The sequence below is a fragment of the Oncorhynchus clarkii genome, unplaced genomic scaffold, assembly GCF_045791955.1.
Source record: "Oncorhynchus clarkii lewisi isolate Uvic-CL-2024 unplaced genomic scaffold, UVic_Ocla_1.0 unplaced_contig_11487_pilon_pilon, whole genome shotgun sequence".
NCBI classification, from domain to species: Eukaryota; Metazoa; Chordata; class Actinopteri; order Salmoniformes; family Salmonidae; genus Oncorhynchus; species Oncorhynchus clarkii.
In genome coordinates this window covers 1-16,671 of record NW_027258851.1, presented here as the reverse complement: position 1 = coordinate 16,671, position 16,671 = coordinate 1, and the positions used below count along the sequence as shown (strand labels likewise).

Genomic DNA, 16,671 nt, shown 5'->3' with positions numbered 1-16,671 from the left:
ATAGTACTGGTCTGTGTCTTTAGTCACAGGTCTATAGTCGATAGTACTGGTCTGTGTCTTTAGTCACAGGTCTATAGTCTATAGTACTGGTCTGTGTCTTTAGTTACAGGTCTATAGTCTATAGTACTTGTCTGTGTCAATAGTCACAGGTCTATAGTCTATAGAACTGGTCTGTGTCTTTAGTCACAGGTCTATAGTCTATAGTACTGGTCTGTGTCTTTAGTTACAGGTCTATAGTCTATAGTACTGGTCTGTGTCTTTAGTTACAGGTCTATAGTCTATAGTACTGGTCTGTGTCTTTAGTCACAGGTCTATAGTCTATAGTACTGGTCTGTGTCTTTAGTTACAGGTCTATAGTCTATAGTACTGGTCTGTGTCTTTAGTTACAGGTCTATAGTCTATAGTACTGGTCTGTGTCTTTAGTTACAGGTCTATAGTCTATAGTACTGGTCTGTGTCTTTAGTTACAGGTCTATAGTCTATAGTACTGGTCTGTGTCTTTAGTCACAGGTCTATAGTACTGGTCTGTGTCTTTAGTCACAGGTCTATAGTACTGGTCTGTGTCTTTAGTCACAGGTCTATAGTCTATAGTACTGGTCTGTGTCTTTAGTTACAGGTCTATAGTACTGGTCTGTGTCTTTAGTTACAGGTCTATAGTACTGGTCTGTGTCTTTAGTCACAGGTCTATAGTACTGGTCTGTGTCTTTAGTCACAGGTCTATAGTCTATAGTACTGGTCTGTGTCTTTAGTTACAGGTCTATAGTACTGGTCTGTGTCTTTAGTTACAGGTCTATAGTACTGGTCTGTGTCTTTAGTTACAGGTCTATAGTACTGGTCTGTGTCTTTAGTCACAGGTCTATAGTACTGGTCTGTGTCTTTAGTCACAGGTCTATAGTCTATAGTACTGGTCTGTGTCTTTAGTCACAGGTCTATAGTCTATAGTACCGGTCTGTGTCTTTAGTCACAGGTCTATAGTCTGTAGTACTGGTCTGTGTCTTTAGTCACAGGTCTATAGTCTATAGTACTGGTCTGTGTCTTTAGTCACAGGTCTATAGTCTATAGTACTGGTCTGTGTCTTTAGTTACAGGTCTATAGTCTATAGTACTGGTCTGTGTCTTTAGTCACAGGTCTATAGTCTATAGTACTGGTCTGTGTCTTTAGTCACAGGTCTATAGTCTATAGTACTGGTCTGTGTCTTTAGTCACAGGTCTATAGTCTATAGTACTGGTCTGTGTCTTTAGTCACAGGTCTATAGTCTATAGTACTGGTCTGTGTCTTTAGTTACAGGTCTATAGTACTGGTCTGTGTCAATAGTCACAGGTCTATAGTCTATAGTACTGGTCTGTGTCTTTAGTCACAGGTCTATAGTTTATAGTACTGGTCTGTGTCTTTAGTTACAGGTCTATAGTCTATAGTACTGGTCTGTGTCTTTAGTCACAGGTCTATAGTCTATAGTACTGTTCTGTGTCTTTAGTTACAGGTCTATAGTCTATAGTACTGGTCTGTGTCTTTAGTTACAGGTCTATAGTCTATAGTACTGGTCTGTGTCTTTAGCCACAGGTCTATAGTACTGGTCTGTGTCTTTAGTCACAGGTCTATAGTCTATAGTACTGGTCTGTGTCTTTAGTTACAGGTCTATAGTCTATAGTACTGGTCTGTGTCTTTAGTCACAGGTCTATAGTCTATAGTACTGGTCTGTGTCTTTAGTTACAGGTCTATAGTCTATAGTACTGGTCTGTGTCTTTAGTTACAGGTCTATAGTCTATAGTACTGGTCTGTGTCTTTAGTTACAGGTCTATAGTCTATAGTACTGGTCTGTGTCTTTAGTCACAGGTCTATAGTTTATAGTACTGGTCTGTGTCTTTAGTTACAGGTCTATAGTCTATAGTACTGGTCTGTGTCTTTAGTCACAGGTCTATAGTCTATAGTACTGGTCTGTGTCTTTAGTTACAGGTCTATAGTCTATAGTACTGGTCTGTGTCTTTAGTTACAGGTCTATAGTCTGTAGTACTGGTCTGTGTCTTTAGTTACAGGTCTATAGTCTATACTACTGGTCTGTGTCTTTAGTTACAGGTCTATAGTCTATAGTACTGGTCTGTGTCTTTAGCCACAGGTCTATAGTACTGGTTTGTGGCTCCTGTCTGTAGTTCATTCAGAAGTTCAGTCTGTGACTTGGTGTGTCCATGGTACTGGACTGTGGCTGCGTCTGTAGTTCACATGTCCAAAGAAGGTCCATTGTTCTGTGTGTGTCTGTAGATTCACAGACTGCTCCATGGTAACGGTCTGCGGCTTGGCGTGTCTGTGCTGTCTGTCTGTAAATCACAGGTCCATGGCTCGGGTTGTAGTGGTATAGTGGTGGTGTTCCCTACTGTTGGACTGCAGTGCAGAGATGAGAAGGCCTTGGTCCTGGTCCAGACAGTCCGGTTCATGGTGCAGTTGCTGGGCCAGAGGGTTCCTGCTGATCACCAGCTCCAGCTTGTCCCCGGCCTCGGTGATCAGGGGGACAGCCAGGCAGCAGTCGAAGTCTCTGGTACGCACGTGGTTCACCTACAGCACCAGGGGAAAGAGAGTCATGAATGACCAAAGCAAAAATAGGTTTTTAGAAGCAAAAAAAAAATTTGCAAATATATTAAAACATGTTTTATGTAAGTATTCAGACTCTTCGCTATGAGACTCTAGATTGAGATCAAGTGCATCCTGTTTCCATTGATCATCCTTGAGATGTTTCTACAACTTGATTGGAGTCCACCATGGTAAGAACACAGTGGCCTCCATAATTCTTAAATGGAAGAAGTTTGGAACCGCCAAGTCTCTTCCTAGAGTTGGGCGCCCGGCCGAACTGAGCAATCGGGGAAGAAGGGCCTTGGTCAGGGAGGTGACCAAGAACCTGATGGTCACTCTGACAGAGCTCCAGAGTTCCACTGTGGAGATGGGAGAACCTTCCAGAAGGACAAGCATCTCTGCAGCACTCCACCAATCAGGCCTTTATGGTAGACTAGTGACCAGACAGAAGCCACTCCTCAGTAAAAGGCACATGACAGCCCGCTTAGAGTTTGCCAAAAGGCACCTAAAGGACTCTCAGACCATGAGAAACAAGATTCTCTGGTCTGATGAAACCAAGATTGGACTCTTTGGCCTGAATGCCAAGCGTCACATCTGGAGGTAACCTGGCACCATCCCTACGGTGAAGTATGGTGGTGGCAGCATCATGCTGTGGGGATGTGTTTCAGCGGCAGGGACTGGGAGACTAGTCAGGACCGAGGTGAAAGGCGAACGTAGAAAAGTACAGAGAGATCCTTGATGACAACCTGCACCAGAGCGCTCAGGACCTCAGTTTGGGGCGAAGGTTCACCTGTGCAGCGACGACTCCCCATCCAACCTGACAGAGCTTGAGAGGATCTGCTTGGAAGAAACTCACCAAATACAGATTTACCAATGTTGTAGTGTCATACTCACGCCACGAGGCTCAAGGCTGTAATCACTGACAAATGTGCTTCAACAAAGTACTGAGTAAAGGGCCTGAATACTTATGGAAATGTCATATTATTGTGCACTGTCCCTGTAAAAAAATATATATATTTCAGTAAGTATATATATATATATTTATATATATATATATTTATAAGAAAATCTAAAAAAAAAGTGTTTTTGCTTTGTCATTATGGGGTATTCCAGGGTATTGTGTGTCGATTGAACAATTTCATCAATTTTAGAATAAGGCTGGAACAAACCGTGGAAAAAGTCAAGGGGTCTGAATACTTTTTTTTTTTAATGCACTGAGGACAACAAACGGCATCCATAATCCATATTGGTGAGTGGACAGATTTGCCTTCCTATAATGACTTCCTAATATGGATGCCGTACACACGTCTTCTATTACTGTACCATGTGTCACAGACAGATTCTAGAACATTCCAATCAAGGACTAGTGTATTGGAATAAACCCCACTGCAAGTCAACAGCAGCCTTTACAACAACTCTGTTATTTCTGCTCTAACCACATAAGTCTGTAGTATTGAGTCTGATTCGTATTACAGAGCCAAGCCAAGCCAAGCCAAGCCAAGCCAAGCCAAACTGTACTGGGCCGGCCTGGTTACACATCTACTGTACCATAGTGGCTGGAACCAGATTGGAAAGACAGTGTGAAAATAAAACATCAGAGCCAGCCACAGTACGATTTATGTTTGGCCGTGAAGTGTGGATCGGGCCTTGGAAGACAGCTAGGGAACTGGGATCTAGAAGCTAGGAGCTCTGGCAGATCTGCTGTGTGTGCGTATTGAACTTTTTTTAAATGTATTTTTTTATCTTGGCTGAGTCCGTACGTGTCGAACGTGAGTTTTTATAGTAAGTAGTTCTGGTTTCTGTATTTACCCTGAATAAGTGGACTTTATTCAACTGTGGTTTTGGCTTAATCAGAACCACAATCATTCTTCTCTCCTAGTCTAAAAACGTTCTTCCTATTTTCTAGTTCTTTCTTCTTGTGGCTATAAAACGGTAAGATAATATAATGACAGTACTATATGAGAAGATATTCCCACCAGTATGGTTGATATTCAACTAAAACTCATGCCATCTCCCAGTGGCCACAACCTAACCTGTCCCTCACAACCTAACCTGTCCCTGACAACCTAACCTGTCCCTCACAACCTAACCTGTCCCACCATGTTTTCTCTGGCTACAGCATAATTGTTAATAGGCTGATCATTATATTCACTTGACAGCGGTCTGTAATCAGTGGCACAGTTTGCAGGAGAGAGAGTGGGATGGAGGGCCCTAGTCGATAGGCTAAAGGAAATCACACTAAACTAACACAGAGACATTATCATTAGATACTGAAACCACTGGTTCCATGCTGTGTGTGTGTGTGTGTGTGTGTGTGTGTGTGTGTGTGTGTGTGTGTGTGTGTGTGTGTGTGTGTGTGTGTGTGTGTGTGTGTGAGGGTGTATGTGTGTGTGTGTGTGTGTGTGTGTGTGTGTGTGTGTGTGTGTGTGTGAGGGGGTGTTCCGCCCGCTCTGACTCTAGTCCGTGTCTCCAGTCCTACGTCTCGTCAGTCCTGCTACTCTGTCCTGGATCCCCCACTTTACGGCTCTCTTCGATTCCCCTCCGGATCTGCTTTCCCTGTCGTAACACCTCTCGCTCCAACCTTAGCCTCCACACCAGGTTTCCTGCAACCCCCCCCCCCTCCCACCCCCCACCCCCGTTTCAATAAATACCTTGGTTACCTCATCCCGGTCTCCTCTTCTGCTCATGGGTTCACCTGTTCCGCTCCGCGTGACACTCGGCAGAGTCACATTTGAACTCTGTCCAACCTTGGCGTGATAAACGGGCCTTTGTCTATGACTTCCTCTCCAACCCTTACCTACCTATCTATCTCACAGCAGTTTATATTTAACCTGCTGGCTGGGTGTCAGGCATGAACAAACACTACTTATATGGAACAGAGTAAATAGGCATTTCAACATCATAGCTTCAGCCGTTGGTAACTTGTGTAATGGACACGGGCTGGAAGGTCAAACACTACTTACAGATACTAGCACTGGCAGGGTTCTCTCTGTCTCTCCCCCCTCTGCCTCTCACTCCTCTGCCTCTCACTCCTCTTTCTCTCTCTGTCTCTCATGCCTGTCTCTCACTCCTCTGTCTCTCACTTCTCTGCCTCGCACTCCTCTCACTCCTCTGCCTCTCACTCCTCTTTCTCTCTCTGTCTCTCACTCCTCTGTCTCTCACTCCTCTGCCTCTCACTCCTCTCACTCCTCTCTCTCTCTGCCTCTCACTCTGTCTCCTCACTCCTCCGTCTCTCTCTAGGCAGGCAGGCAGGCACAAGCTGGGTGAGTAGGTACAGGCTGGGGGGATAGGTACAGGCTGGGGGGGATAGGTACAGGGAGAGTGAACACCTGAAGGATTCTGTCATATGGTTTCAGGCCTGCGCGGTCTGCTGGGCCCTCTGGACGGATCATGTTGACGTAAACACCTTTCTCCAGGAACCCGTCGGAGACGCTGAAGCCAAAGTCATCGCTCTCTGGATCCTTCATCACCGTCACCTGGGGAATTACATCCCGTTAGTTAATTTAACCTGTTAGTTTAGAGCTGTGAACACATAGTTACAACCTGTTAGTTAATTTAACCTGTTAGTTTAGTGCTGTGAACACATAGTTTCAAGGCTACATATGTAGCTTCAATACTATTCTTAGGATTCAGACCCTGGTAGTGGTATATTGACCACAAACCCCAGTTACTACCACAAACAGAACAGTAAACAAGTAGTTGTGTGTCTGCATACCCAGCTGGATTGCTGTTTCGGCCAATCAGCATCCAGGACCCAAACTACCCGGTTTATAATAAGGCCCGAGGGGGTGTGGTATATGGCCAATGTACCACGACTAAGGGCTGTTCTTACGTGCGGCGCAATGCAGAAATCCTGGACACCGCCCTTAGCCGTGGTACATTGGCCAAATACCACAAACCCCCGAGGTGACTTATTGCTGTTATAAACTGGTTACAAACGTCATTAGAGCAGTAAAAATAAATGCTTTGTCATACCCGTGGTATACGCTCTGGTGTACCACGGCTGTCAGCCAATCAGTATTCAGGGCTCGAACCACCCAGTTTATAATATGGTGTAACCTTTCATTTACAGTTAGTTTATTTAGCTGACAGACACTCTTATTGAAGACTTCATTTAGAGTTAGTTTATTTAGCTGACGGACACTCTTATTGAAGACTTCATTTACAGTTAGTTTATTTAGCTGACAGACACTCTTATTGAAGACTTCATTTAGAGTTAGTTTATTTAGCTGACAGACACTCTTATTGAAGACTTCATTTAGAGTTAGTTTATTTAGCTGACGGACACTCTTATTGAAGACTTCATTTAGAGTTAGTTTATTTAGCTGACGGACACTCTTATTGAAGACTTCATTTACAGTTAGTTTATTTAGCTGACGGACACTCTTATTGAAGACTTAATTTACAGTTAGTTTATTTAGCTGACGGACACTCTTATTGAAGACTTCATTTACAGTTAGTTTATTTAGCTGACGGACACTCTTATTGAAGACTTCATTTACAGTTAGTTTATTTAGCTGACGGACACTCTTATTGAAGACTTCATTTACAGTTAGTTTATTTAGCTGACGGACACTCTTATTGAAGACTTCATTTACAGTTAGTTTATTTAGCTGACGGACACTCTTATTGAAGACTTCATTTAGAGTTAGTTTATTTAGCTGACAGACACTCTTATTGAAGACTTCATTTACAGTTAGTTTATTTAGCTGACGGACACTCTTATTGAAGACTTCATTTACAGTCATTTAGCCGACGTACGGTACAATACGTGGATTCAAGGTGCAATAGCCATCACGATCACTGCGAGTAAAACCTAGTAATACCCGCCATGAGAAAAGTTACAGCAGACAGGTTGGTCTGACACGGGAGTGCAGGGTACACAAGCCGATCAATCAATAAGAGTGTTGTTGCTCAATAATGCATGTATTGATCTATTATTGATTACAGTGGTGCGTTACACTGTCTAGACCTCGTCAGAACACGGTGGTCAGGTTCCATTGGTGCCGGGCTCTCCAACCCTGTTCCTGGAGAGATACCTTCCTGTAGGTTTTAACTCCAACCCTGTTCCTGGAGACTACCCTCCTGTAGGTTTTCACTCCAACCCTGTTCCTGGAGAGCTACCCTCCTGTAGGTTTTCACTCCAACCCTGTTCCTGGAGAGCTAACTTCCTGTAGGTTTTAACTACAACCCTGTTCCTGGAGAGCTACCCTCCTGTAGGTTTTAACTCCAACCCTGTTCCTGGAGAGCTAACCTCCTGTAGGTTTTAACTCCAACCCTGTTCCTGGTGAGCTACCCTCCTGTAGGTTTTAACTCCAACCCTGTTCCTGGAGAGCTAACCTCCTGTAGGTTTTAACTCCAACCCTGTTCCTGGAGAGCTACCCTCCTCTAGGTTTTAACTCCAACCCTGTTCCTGGAGAGCTAACCTCCTGTAGGTTTTAACTCCAACCCTGTTCCAGGTGAGCTACCCTCCTCTAGGTTTTAATTCCAACCCTGTTCCTGGAGAGCTACCCTCCTGTAGGTTTTAATTCCAACCCTGTTCCTGGAGAGCTAACCTCATGTAGGTTTTAACTCCAACCCTGTTCCAGGTGAGCTACCCTCTGTAGGTTTTAACTCCAACCCTGTTCCTGGAGAGCTAACCTCCTGTAGGTTTTAACTCCAACCCTGTTCCTAGAAAGTTAATGTTCTGTAGGTTTTAACTCCAACCCTGTTCCTGGAGAGCTAATCTCCTGTAGGTTTTAACTCCAACCCTGTTCCTAGAAAGTTAATGTTCTGTAGGTTTTAACTCCAACCCTGTTCCTGGAGAGCTACCCTACAGTAGGTTTTAACTCCAACCCTGTTCCTGAAGAGATACCCTCCTGTAGGTTTTCACTCCAACCCTGTTCCTGGAGAGACCCTCCTGTAGGTTTTAACTCCAACCCTGTTCCTGAAGAGATACCCTCCTGTAGGTTTTAACTCCAACCCTGTTCCTGGAGATATCCCCTCCTGTAGGTTTTAACTCCAACCTTGTTCCTGGAGAGATTCCCTCCTGTAGGTTTTAACTCCAACCCTGTTACAGGAGAGCCACCCTACAGTAGGTTTCCACTCCAAACCTTTTGTAGTTAAAACCTACAGGAGGATAGCTCTCACTGGTGGGTATGGCAGTCACCTTGTGTAGCTCCAGAGGGGTAGGGGAGAGGATCTCCTGCATCTCTTCCTTGATCCTACGAGACTCCCAGGTCTTCTCAGACACCCGGAGTGTGTTCTTTGCCCTGGCCTCGTGATGCAGCTGGGTTCTGGCCTCGTGATGCAGGAGTTGGGCCTCCGGGTGCAGATGGGCCTCCGGGTGCAGGTGGGCCCCCTGGTGGAGGTGGGCCTCCTGGTGCAGGTGGGTCTTGGCATCGTGGTGCTGGAGGGAGCTCCTCCGCAGAGGGCTGATGCGGGGCTGGCAGACGGGGTCTCCAGGGTGGGGGAGGCCATGGGACTTGTTACCATCCACCCCAATACTGATGGCACTGCCCGTCATAATAGATGCCTACAGAGAGTAGAGTATAGAGTAGAGAAGAGTAGAGTAGAGTAGATAAAAAAATATATAAAATATATAAGTATATAAATTAAAATGTGTCGATCAATATGTCAACTTTGTCACAGGCCTAACAACATCCGTGCCAATATATCCTCCAAACACCGGCTTCTCTGGCATTATCACAAGTAGAGTAAAGAGTAGAGAGTAGAGAGTAGAGTAAAACGTAGAGTAATGAGTAAAGAGTAAACAGTAGACAGTAGAGTGTAGAGTAGAGTAAAGAAAAGAGTAGAGTATAGTAAAGAGTAAAGAGTCAAGTAGAGTAAAGAGTAAAGAGTCAAGTAGAGTAAAGAGTAAAGAGTCAAGTAGAGTAAAGAGTAGAGTAAAGAGTAAAGAGTCAAGTAGAGTAAAGAGTAGAGTAAAGAGTAGAGTATAGTAAAGAGTAGAGTAAAGAGTCAAGTAGAGTAAAGAGTAGAGTAAAGTGTAGAGTAAAGAGGCAAGTAGAGTATAGTAAAGAGTAGAGTATAGTAAAGAGTAAAGAGTCAAGTAGAGTAAAGAGTAGAGTAAAGTGTAGAGTAAAGAGGCAAGTAGAGTATAGTAAAGAGTAGAGTAAAGAGTAAAGAGCAGAGTAAAGAGTAAAGTAGAGTAAAGAGTAGAGTATAGTAAAGAGTAAAGAGTAAAGAGTAGAGTAAAGAGTCAAGTAGAGTATAGTAAAGAGTAGAGTAAAGAGTAGAGTAAAGAGTAAAGAGTAGAGTAAAGAGTAGAGTAAAGAGTAGAGTAAAGAGTAGAGTAGAGTAAAGAGTAGAGTAAAGAGTAGAGTAAAGAGTAAAGAGTAGAGTAAAGAGTAGAGTAAAGAGTAGAGTAAAGAGTAGAGTAGAGTAAAGAGTAGAGTAAAGAGTAGAGTAAAGAGTAGAGTAGAGTAAAGAGTAGAGTAAAGAGTAGAGTAAAGAGTAGAGTATAGTATAGTAAAGAGTAGAGTAGAGTAAAGTAAAGAGTAGAGTAAAGAGTAAAGTAGAGTAAAGAGTAGAGAAAAGAGTAGAGTAAAGAGTAAAGTAGAGTATAGTAAAGTAAAGAGTAGAGTAAAGAGTAAAGTAGAGTATAGTAAAGTAAAGAGTAGAGTAAAGAGTAAAGTAGAGTAAAGAGTAGAGTAAAGAGTAAAGTAGAGTATAGTATAGTAAAGAGAAGAGTAAAGAGTAGAGTAAAGAGTAAAGAGTAGAGTAAAGTGTAGAGTAAAGAGTCAAGTAGAGTAAAGAGTAAAGTAGAGTATTGTAGAGTAGAGTAAAGAGTAAAGTAGAGTAAAGAGTAGAGTAAAGAGTAGAGTAGAGTAAAGAGTAAAGTAGAGTATAGTAGAGTAGAGTAAAGAGTAAAGTAGAGTAAAGAGTAAAGAGTAGAGTAAAGAGTAGAGTATAGTAAAGTAAAGAGTAGAGTAAAGAGTAGAGTATCGTATAGAGTAGAGTAGAGTAAAGAGTAGAGTAAAGAGTAAAGTAGAGTAAAGAGTAGAGTAAAGAGTAAAGTAGAGTATAGTAAAGTAAAGAGTAGAGTAAAGAGTAAAGTAGAGTATAGTAAAGTAAAGAGTAGAGTAAAGAGTAAAGTAGAGTATAGTAAAGTAAAGAGTAGAGTAAAGAGTAAAGTAGAGTATAGTAAAGTAAAGAGTAGAGTAAAGAGTAAAGTAGAGTAAAGAGTAGAGTAAAGAGTAAAGTAGAGTATAGTATAGTAAAGAGAAGAGTAAAGAGTAGAGTAAAGAGTAAAGAGTAGAGTAAAGAGTAGAGTAAAGTGTAGAGTAAAGAGTAAAGTAGAGTAAAGAGTAAAGTAGAGTATAGTAGAGTAGAGTAAAGAGTAAAGTAGAGTAAAGAGTAAAGAGTAGAGTAAAGAGTAAAGAGTAAAGTATAGTAAAGAGTAAAGAGTAGAGTAAAGAGTAGAGTATAGTATAGAGTAGAGTAGAGTAAAGAGTAGAGTATAGTATAGAGTAGAGTAGAGTAAAGAGTAGAGTAGAGTATAGTAAAGCGTAAAGTAGAGTATAGTAAAGAGTAGAGAAGAGTAAAGAGTCAAGTAGAGTAAAGAGTAGAGTAGAGTATAGTAAAGAGTAAAGTAGAGTATAGTAAAGAGTAGAGAAGAGTAAAGAGTAAAGTAGAGTAGAGTAGAGTATAGTATAGAGTAGAGTAGAGTAAAGAGTAAAGTAGAGTAAAGAGTAGAGTAAAGAGCAGAGTAAAATAATGAGTAGACTAAAGTGAAGAGTAGAGTAAAGACAGTATAAACAGTATAGCAAAGAGTAAATCAAATCAAATTTTATTTGTCACATACACATGGTTAGCAGATGTTAATGCGAGTGTAGCGAAATGCTTGTGCTTCTAGTTCCGACAATGCAGTAATAACCAACAAGTAATCTAGCTAACAATTCCAAAACTACTACCTTATAGACACAAGTGTAAGGGGATAAAGAATATGTACATAAAGATAAATGAATGAGTGATGGTACAGGGCAGCATAGGCAAGATACAGTAGATGGTATTGAGTACAGTATATACATATGAGATGAGTATGTAAACAAAGTGGCATAGTTAAAGTGGCTAGTGATACATGTATTACATAAAGATGCAGTAGATGATATAGAGTACAGTATATACGTATACATATGAGATTAATAATGTAGGGTATGTAAACATTATATTAGGTAGCATTGTTTAAAGTGGCTAGTGATATATTTTACATAATTTCCCATCAATTCCCATTATTAAAGTGGCTGGAGTTGAGTCAGTGTGTTGGCAGCAGCCACTCAATGTTAGTGGTGGCTGTTTAACAGTCTGATGGACTTGAGATAGAAGCTGTTTTTCAGTCTCTCGGTCCCAGCTTTGATGCACCTGTACTGACCTCGCCTTCTGGATGATAGCGGGGTGAACAGGCAGTGGCTCGGGTGGTTGTTGTCCTTGATGATCTTTATGGCCTTCCTGTGACATCGGGTGGTGTAGGTGTCCTGGAGGGCAGGTAGTTTGCCCCCGGTGATGCGTTGTGCAGACCTCACTGCCCTCTGGAGAGCCTTACGGTTGTGGGCGGAGAAGTTGCCGTACCAGGTGGTGATACAGCCCGACAGGATGCTCTCGATTGTGCATCTGTAGAAGTTTGTGAGTGCTTTTGGTAACAAGCCGAATTTCTTCAGCCTCCTGAGGTTGAAGAGGCGCTGCTGCACCTTCTTCACGATGCTGTCTGTGTGGGTGGACCAATTCAGTTTGTCTGTGATGTGTACGCCGAGGAACTTAAAACTTACTATCCTCTCCACTACTGTTCCATCGAAGTGGATAGGGGGGTGTTCCCTGTGCTGTTTCCTGAAGTCCACAATCATCTCCTTAGTTTTGTTGACGTTGAGGTTGAGGTTATTTTCCTGACACCACACTCCGAGGGCCCTCACCTCCTCCCTGTAGGCCGCTAACTGATATATAAAGCAAGCATAGATGCTATGCAAACTGATATATAAAGCAAGCATAGATGCTATGCTAACTGATATATAAAGCAAGCATAGATGCTATGCTAACTGATATATAAAGCAACAATAGATGCTATGCTAACTGATATATAAAGCAACAATAGATGCTATGCTAACTGATATATAAAGCAACAATAGATGCTATGCTAACTGATATATAAAGCAACAATAGATGCTATGCTAACTGATATATAAAGCAACAATATATGCTATGCTAACTGATATATAAAGCAACAATAGATGCTATGCTAACTGATATATAAAGCAACAATAGATGCTATGCTAACTGATATATAAAGCAACAATAGATGCTATGCTAACTGATATATAAAGCAACAATAGATGCTATGCTAACTGATATCCGGACGACGCAGGGCTAACTGTGCGCCGCCCTATGGGACTCGATGTCACGGCCGGCTTTGACACTGGGATCGAGCCCAAGGCTGTCGTAACGCATCAACACTGCGATGCAGTGCCTTAGACGGAGGCCAAATCTACCATTTTCAACCTGTATTACGGGATGACAGGGGCTGTGAGTGTAAAGGATTGCTTGCCTTTATTTTTAACCAGATAAGTTAAGGTAGTATACCTCTATCTCTCTGAGGAGCTCAGACTGTCCACAGGTCTCCAGGTCTTCCAGTGCCTGACACCAGAAACTGTCCTCATGGTCGAGCATGATGGCGTCACTGTGAGGCTGGCTGGTGTATCTGTATCAACGACCACAGAAAAGTACAGGTGTTAGATGTTACATGCTAGATGTAACACGATGCAGTTACTATGAGGGCTGGCAGGGTAGCCTAGTGGTTAGAGCGTTGGACTAGTAACCGGAAGGTTGCAAGTTCAAACCTGCCCCTGAACAGGCAGTTAACCCACTGTTCCTAGACCAGTTAACCCACTGTTCCTAGACCAGTTAACCCACTGTTCTTAAACCAGTTAACCCACTGTTCCTAGACCGTAATTAAAAACAAGAATTTGTTCTTAACTGAATTGCCTTGTTAAATAAAAATGAGGCTGGGGTATCTGTATCAACGACCACAGGAAAGTACAGGTGTTACATGCTAGATGAACAGTACATCATGATGCCGTCACTATGAGGCTGGCTGGTGTATTGTTTGGATTGTTAGGAGCCCTAATCTATTTTTTTCAGAAGGGGAGGGGGGGAGGGGAGGGGAGGGAATGAGGAGAGGGGAGGGGAGGGGAGGGAATGAGGAGAGGGGAGGGGAGGGAACTCTTCCCGGGGTCCACAAAAAAAAACACAAAACTTGACAATTAACTAAAAAAAAACACTGATAGACAAGGACAGTCACACACATTTAAAATACAACTATATACCAACAATACAACAAAAAAAGAAGGTGTTGTGTGAGTAAAAAAAATGATGTGTGTGTAACTGTGGCAACACAATAAAGAATCAGAATACGTGTTACATTTAGCAGTACATGAAGCTGTCATTGGCCCCCACAGCTCAACAACAGACATTTAACAACAGCTGATGTCACGGCAAAACGACATGTGCAAGTTATTTTATTCTGGTGAGACAGAGCGAAGAGGGGAGGGGAGGGGAGGGGGGAGGGGAGGGAATGAGGAGAGGGGAGGGGAGGGGAGGGAATGAGGAGAGGGGAGGGGAGGGGAGGGAATGAGGAGAGGGGAGGGGAGGGGAGGGAATGAGGAGAGGGGAGGGGAGGGGAGGGGAGGGGAGGGGAGGGGAGGGGAGGGGAGGGGAGGGGAGTTGTGTATAGTACAGTATGTATGAGAGAAGAGCAGTACATGAAACCCTACAGTATGTATGAGAGGAGAGCAGTACATGAAACCCTACAGTATGTATGAGAGGAGAGCAGTACATGAAACCCTACAGTATGTATGAGAGGAGAGCAGTACATGAAACCCTACAGTATGTATGAGAGGAGAGCAGTACATGAAACCCTACAGTATGTATGAGGAGAGCAGTACATGAAACCCTACAGTATGTATGAGAGGAGAGCAGTACTTGGAACCCTTCAGTATGTATGAGAGGAGAGCAGTACATGAAACCCTACAGTATGTATGAGAGGAGAGCAGTACATGAAACCCTACAGTATGTATGAGAGGAGAGCAGTACATGAAACCCTACAGTATGTATGAGAGGAGAGCAGTACATGAAACCCTACAGTATGTACGAGAGGAGAGCAGTACATGAAACCCTACAGTATGTATGAGAGGAGAGCAGTACTTGGAACCCTACAGTATGTATGAGAGGAGAGCAGTACCTGAAACCCTACAGTATGTATGAGAGGAGAGCAGTACATGAAACCCTACAGTATGTATGAGAGGAGAGCAGTACATGAAACCCTACAGTATGTATGAGAGGAGAGCAGTACATGAAACCCTACAGTATGTATGAGAGGAGAGCAGTACATGAAACCCTACAGTATGTATGAGGAGAGCAGTACATGAAACCCTACAGTATGTATGAGAGGAGAGCAGTACATGAAACCCTACAGTATGTATGAGAGGAGAGCAGTACATGAAACCCTACAGTATGTCTGAGAGGAGAGCAATACATGAAACCCTACAGTATGTATGAGAGGAGAGCAGTACATGAAACCCTACAGTATGTATGAGAGGAGAGCAGTACATGAAACCCTACAGTATGTATGAGAGGAGAGCAGTACATGAAACCCTACAGTATGTATGAGAGGAGAGCAGTACATGAAACCCTACAGTATGTATGAGAGGAGAGCAGTACATGAAACCCTACAGTATGTACGAGAGGAGAGCAGTACATGAAACCCTACAGTATGTATGAGAGGAGAGCAGTACTTGGAACCCTACAGTATGTATGAGAGGAGAGCAGTACCTGAAACCCTACAGTATGTATGAGAGGAGAGCAGTACATGAAACCATACAGTATGTATGAGAGGAGAGCAGTACATGAAACCCTACAGTATGTATGAGAGGAGAGCAGTACATGAAACCCTACAGTATGTATGAGAGGAGAGCAGTACATGAAACCCTACAGTATGTATGAGGAGAGCAGTACATGAAACCCTACAGTATGTATGAGAGGAGAGCAGTACATGAAACCCTACAGTATGTATGAGAGGAGAGCAGTACATGAAACCCTACAGTATGTCTGAGAGGAGAGCAGTACATGAAACCCTACAGTATGTATGAGAGGAGAGCAGTACATGAAACCCTACAGTATGTATGAGAGGAGAGCAGTACATGAAACCCTACAGTATGTACGAGAGGAGAGCAGTACATGAAACCCTACAGTATGTATGAGAGGAGAGCAGTACTTGGAACCCTACAGTATGTATGAGAGGAGAGCAGTACCTGAAACCCTACAGTATGTATGAGAGGAGAGCAGTACATGAAACCCTACAGTATGTATGAGAGGAGAGCAGTACATGAAACCCTACAGTATGTATGAGAGGAGAGCAGTACATGAAACCCTACAGTATGTATGAGAGGAGAGCAGTACATGAAACCCTACAGTATGTATGAGGAGAGCAGTACATGAAACCCTACAGTATGTATGAGAGGAGAGCAGTACATGAAACCCTACAGTATGTATGAGAGGAGAGCAGTACATGAAACCCTACAGTATGTCTGAGAGGAGAGCAGTACATGAAACCCTACAGTATGTATGAGAGGAGAGCAGTACATGAAACCCTACAGTATGTATGAGAGGAGAGCAGTACATGAAACCCTACAGTATGTATGAGAGGAGAGCAGTACATGAAACCCTACAGTATGTATGAGAGGAGAGCAGTACATGAAACCCTACAGTATGTATGAGAGGAGAGCAGTACATGAAACCCTACAGGCAAATAAACACACAACCTGGTGGAAGAGCAGTTCATAGCTGTGACACTGAACACCTGAGTCGAGAGAGAGAACAGCGAGAGGAGAGAGGCAGCAGAGAGAGAGAGCAAGAGAGAGAGAGAGCGAGAGAGAGAGAGAGAGAGAGAGAGAGAGAGAACTGCGAGAGGAGAGAGACAGCAGAGAGAGAGAGAGAGAGAGAGAGAGAGAGAGAGAGAGAGAGAGAGAAAGAGAGAGACAGAGACAGAGACAGAAAGAGAGAACAGCGAGAGGAGAGAGGCAGCAGAGAGAGAGAGCAAGAGAGAGAGAGAGCGAGAGAGAGAGAG

The 16,671-nt window shown here is 43.1% G+C and overlaps 1 protein-coding gene across 1 annotated transcript; it reads right to left on the bottom strand.

Moving 5' to 3' along the window:
- Positions 1 to 2,101: 2,101 nt before the first annotated feature.
- Positions 2,102 to 13,248, bottom strand: LOC139398811 (glutamate receptor-interacting protein 1-like; the record flags this gene model as incomplete). Its single annotated transcript, XM_071144589.1, has 4 exons — positions 2,102 to 2,546; positions 5,891 to 6,037; positions 8,710 to 9,075; positions 13,131 to 13,248. Coding segments are annotated over 4 exons (859 nt in total), but the record flags the coding sequence as incomplete, so codon positions are not given.
- Between the last annotated feature and the right edge of the window lie 3,423 nt (positions 13,249 to 16,671).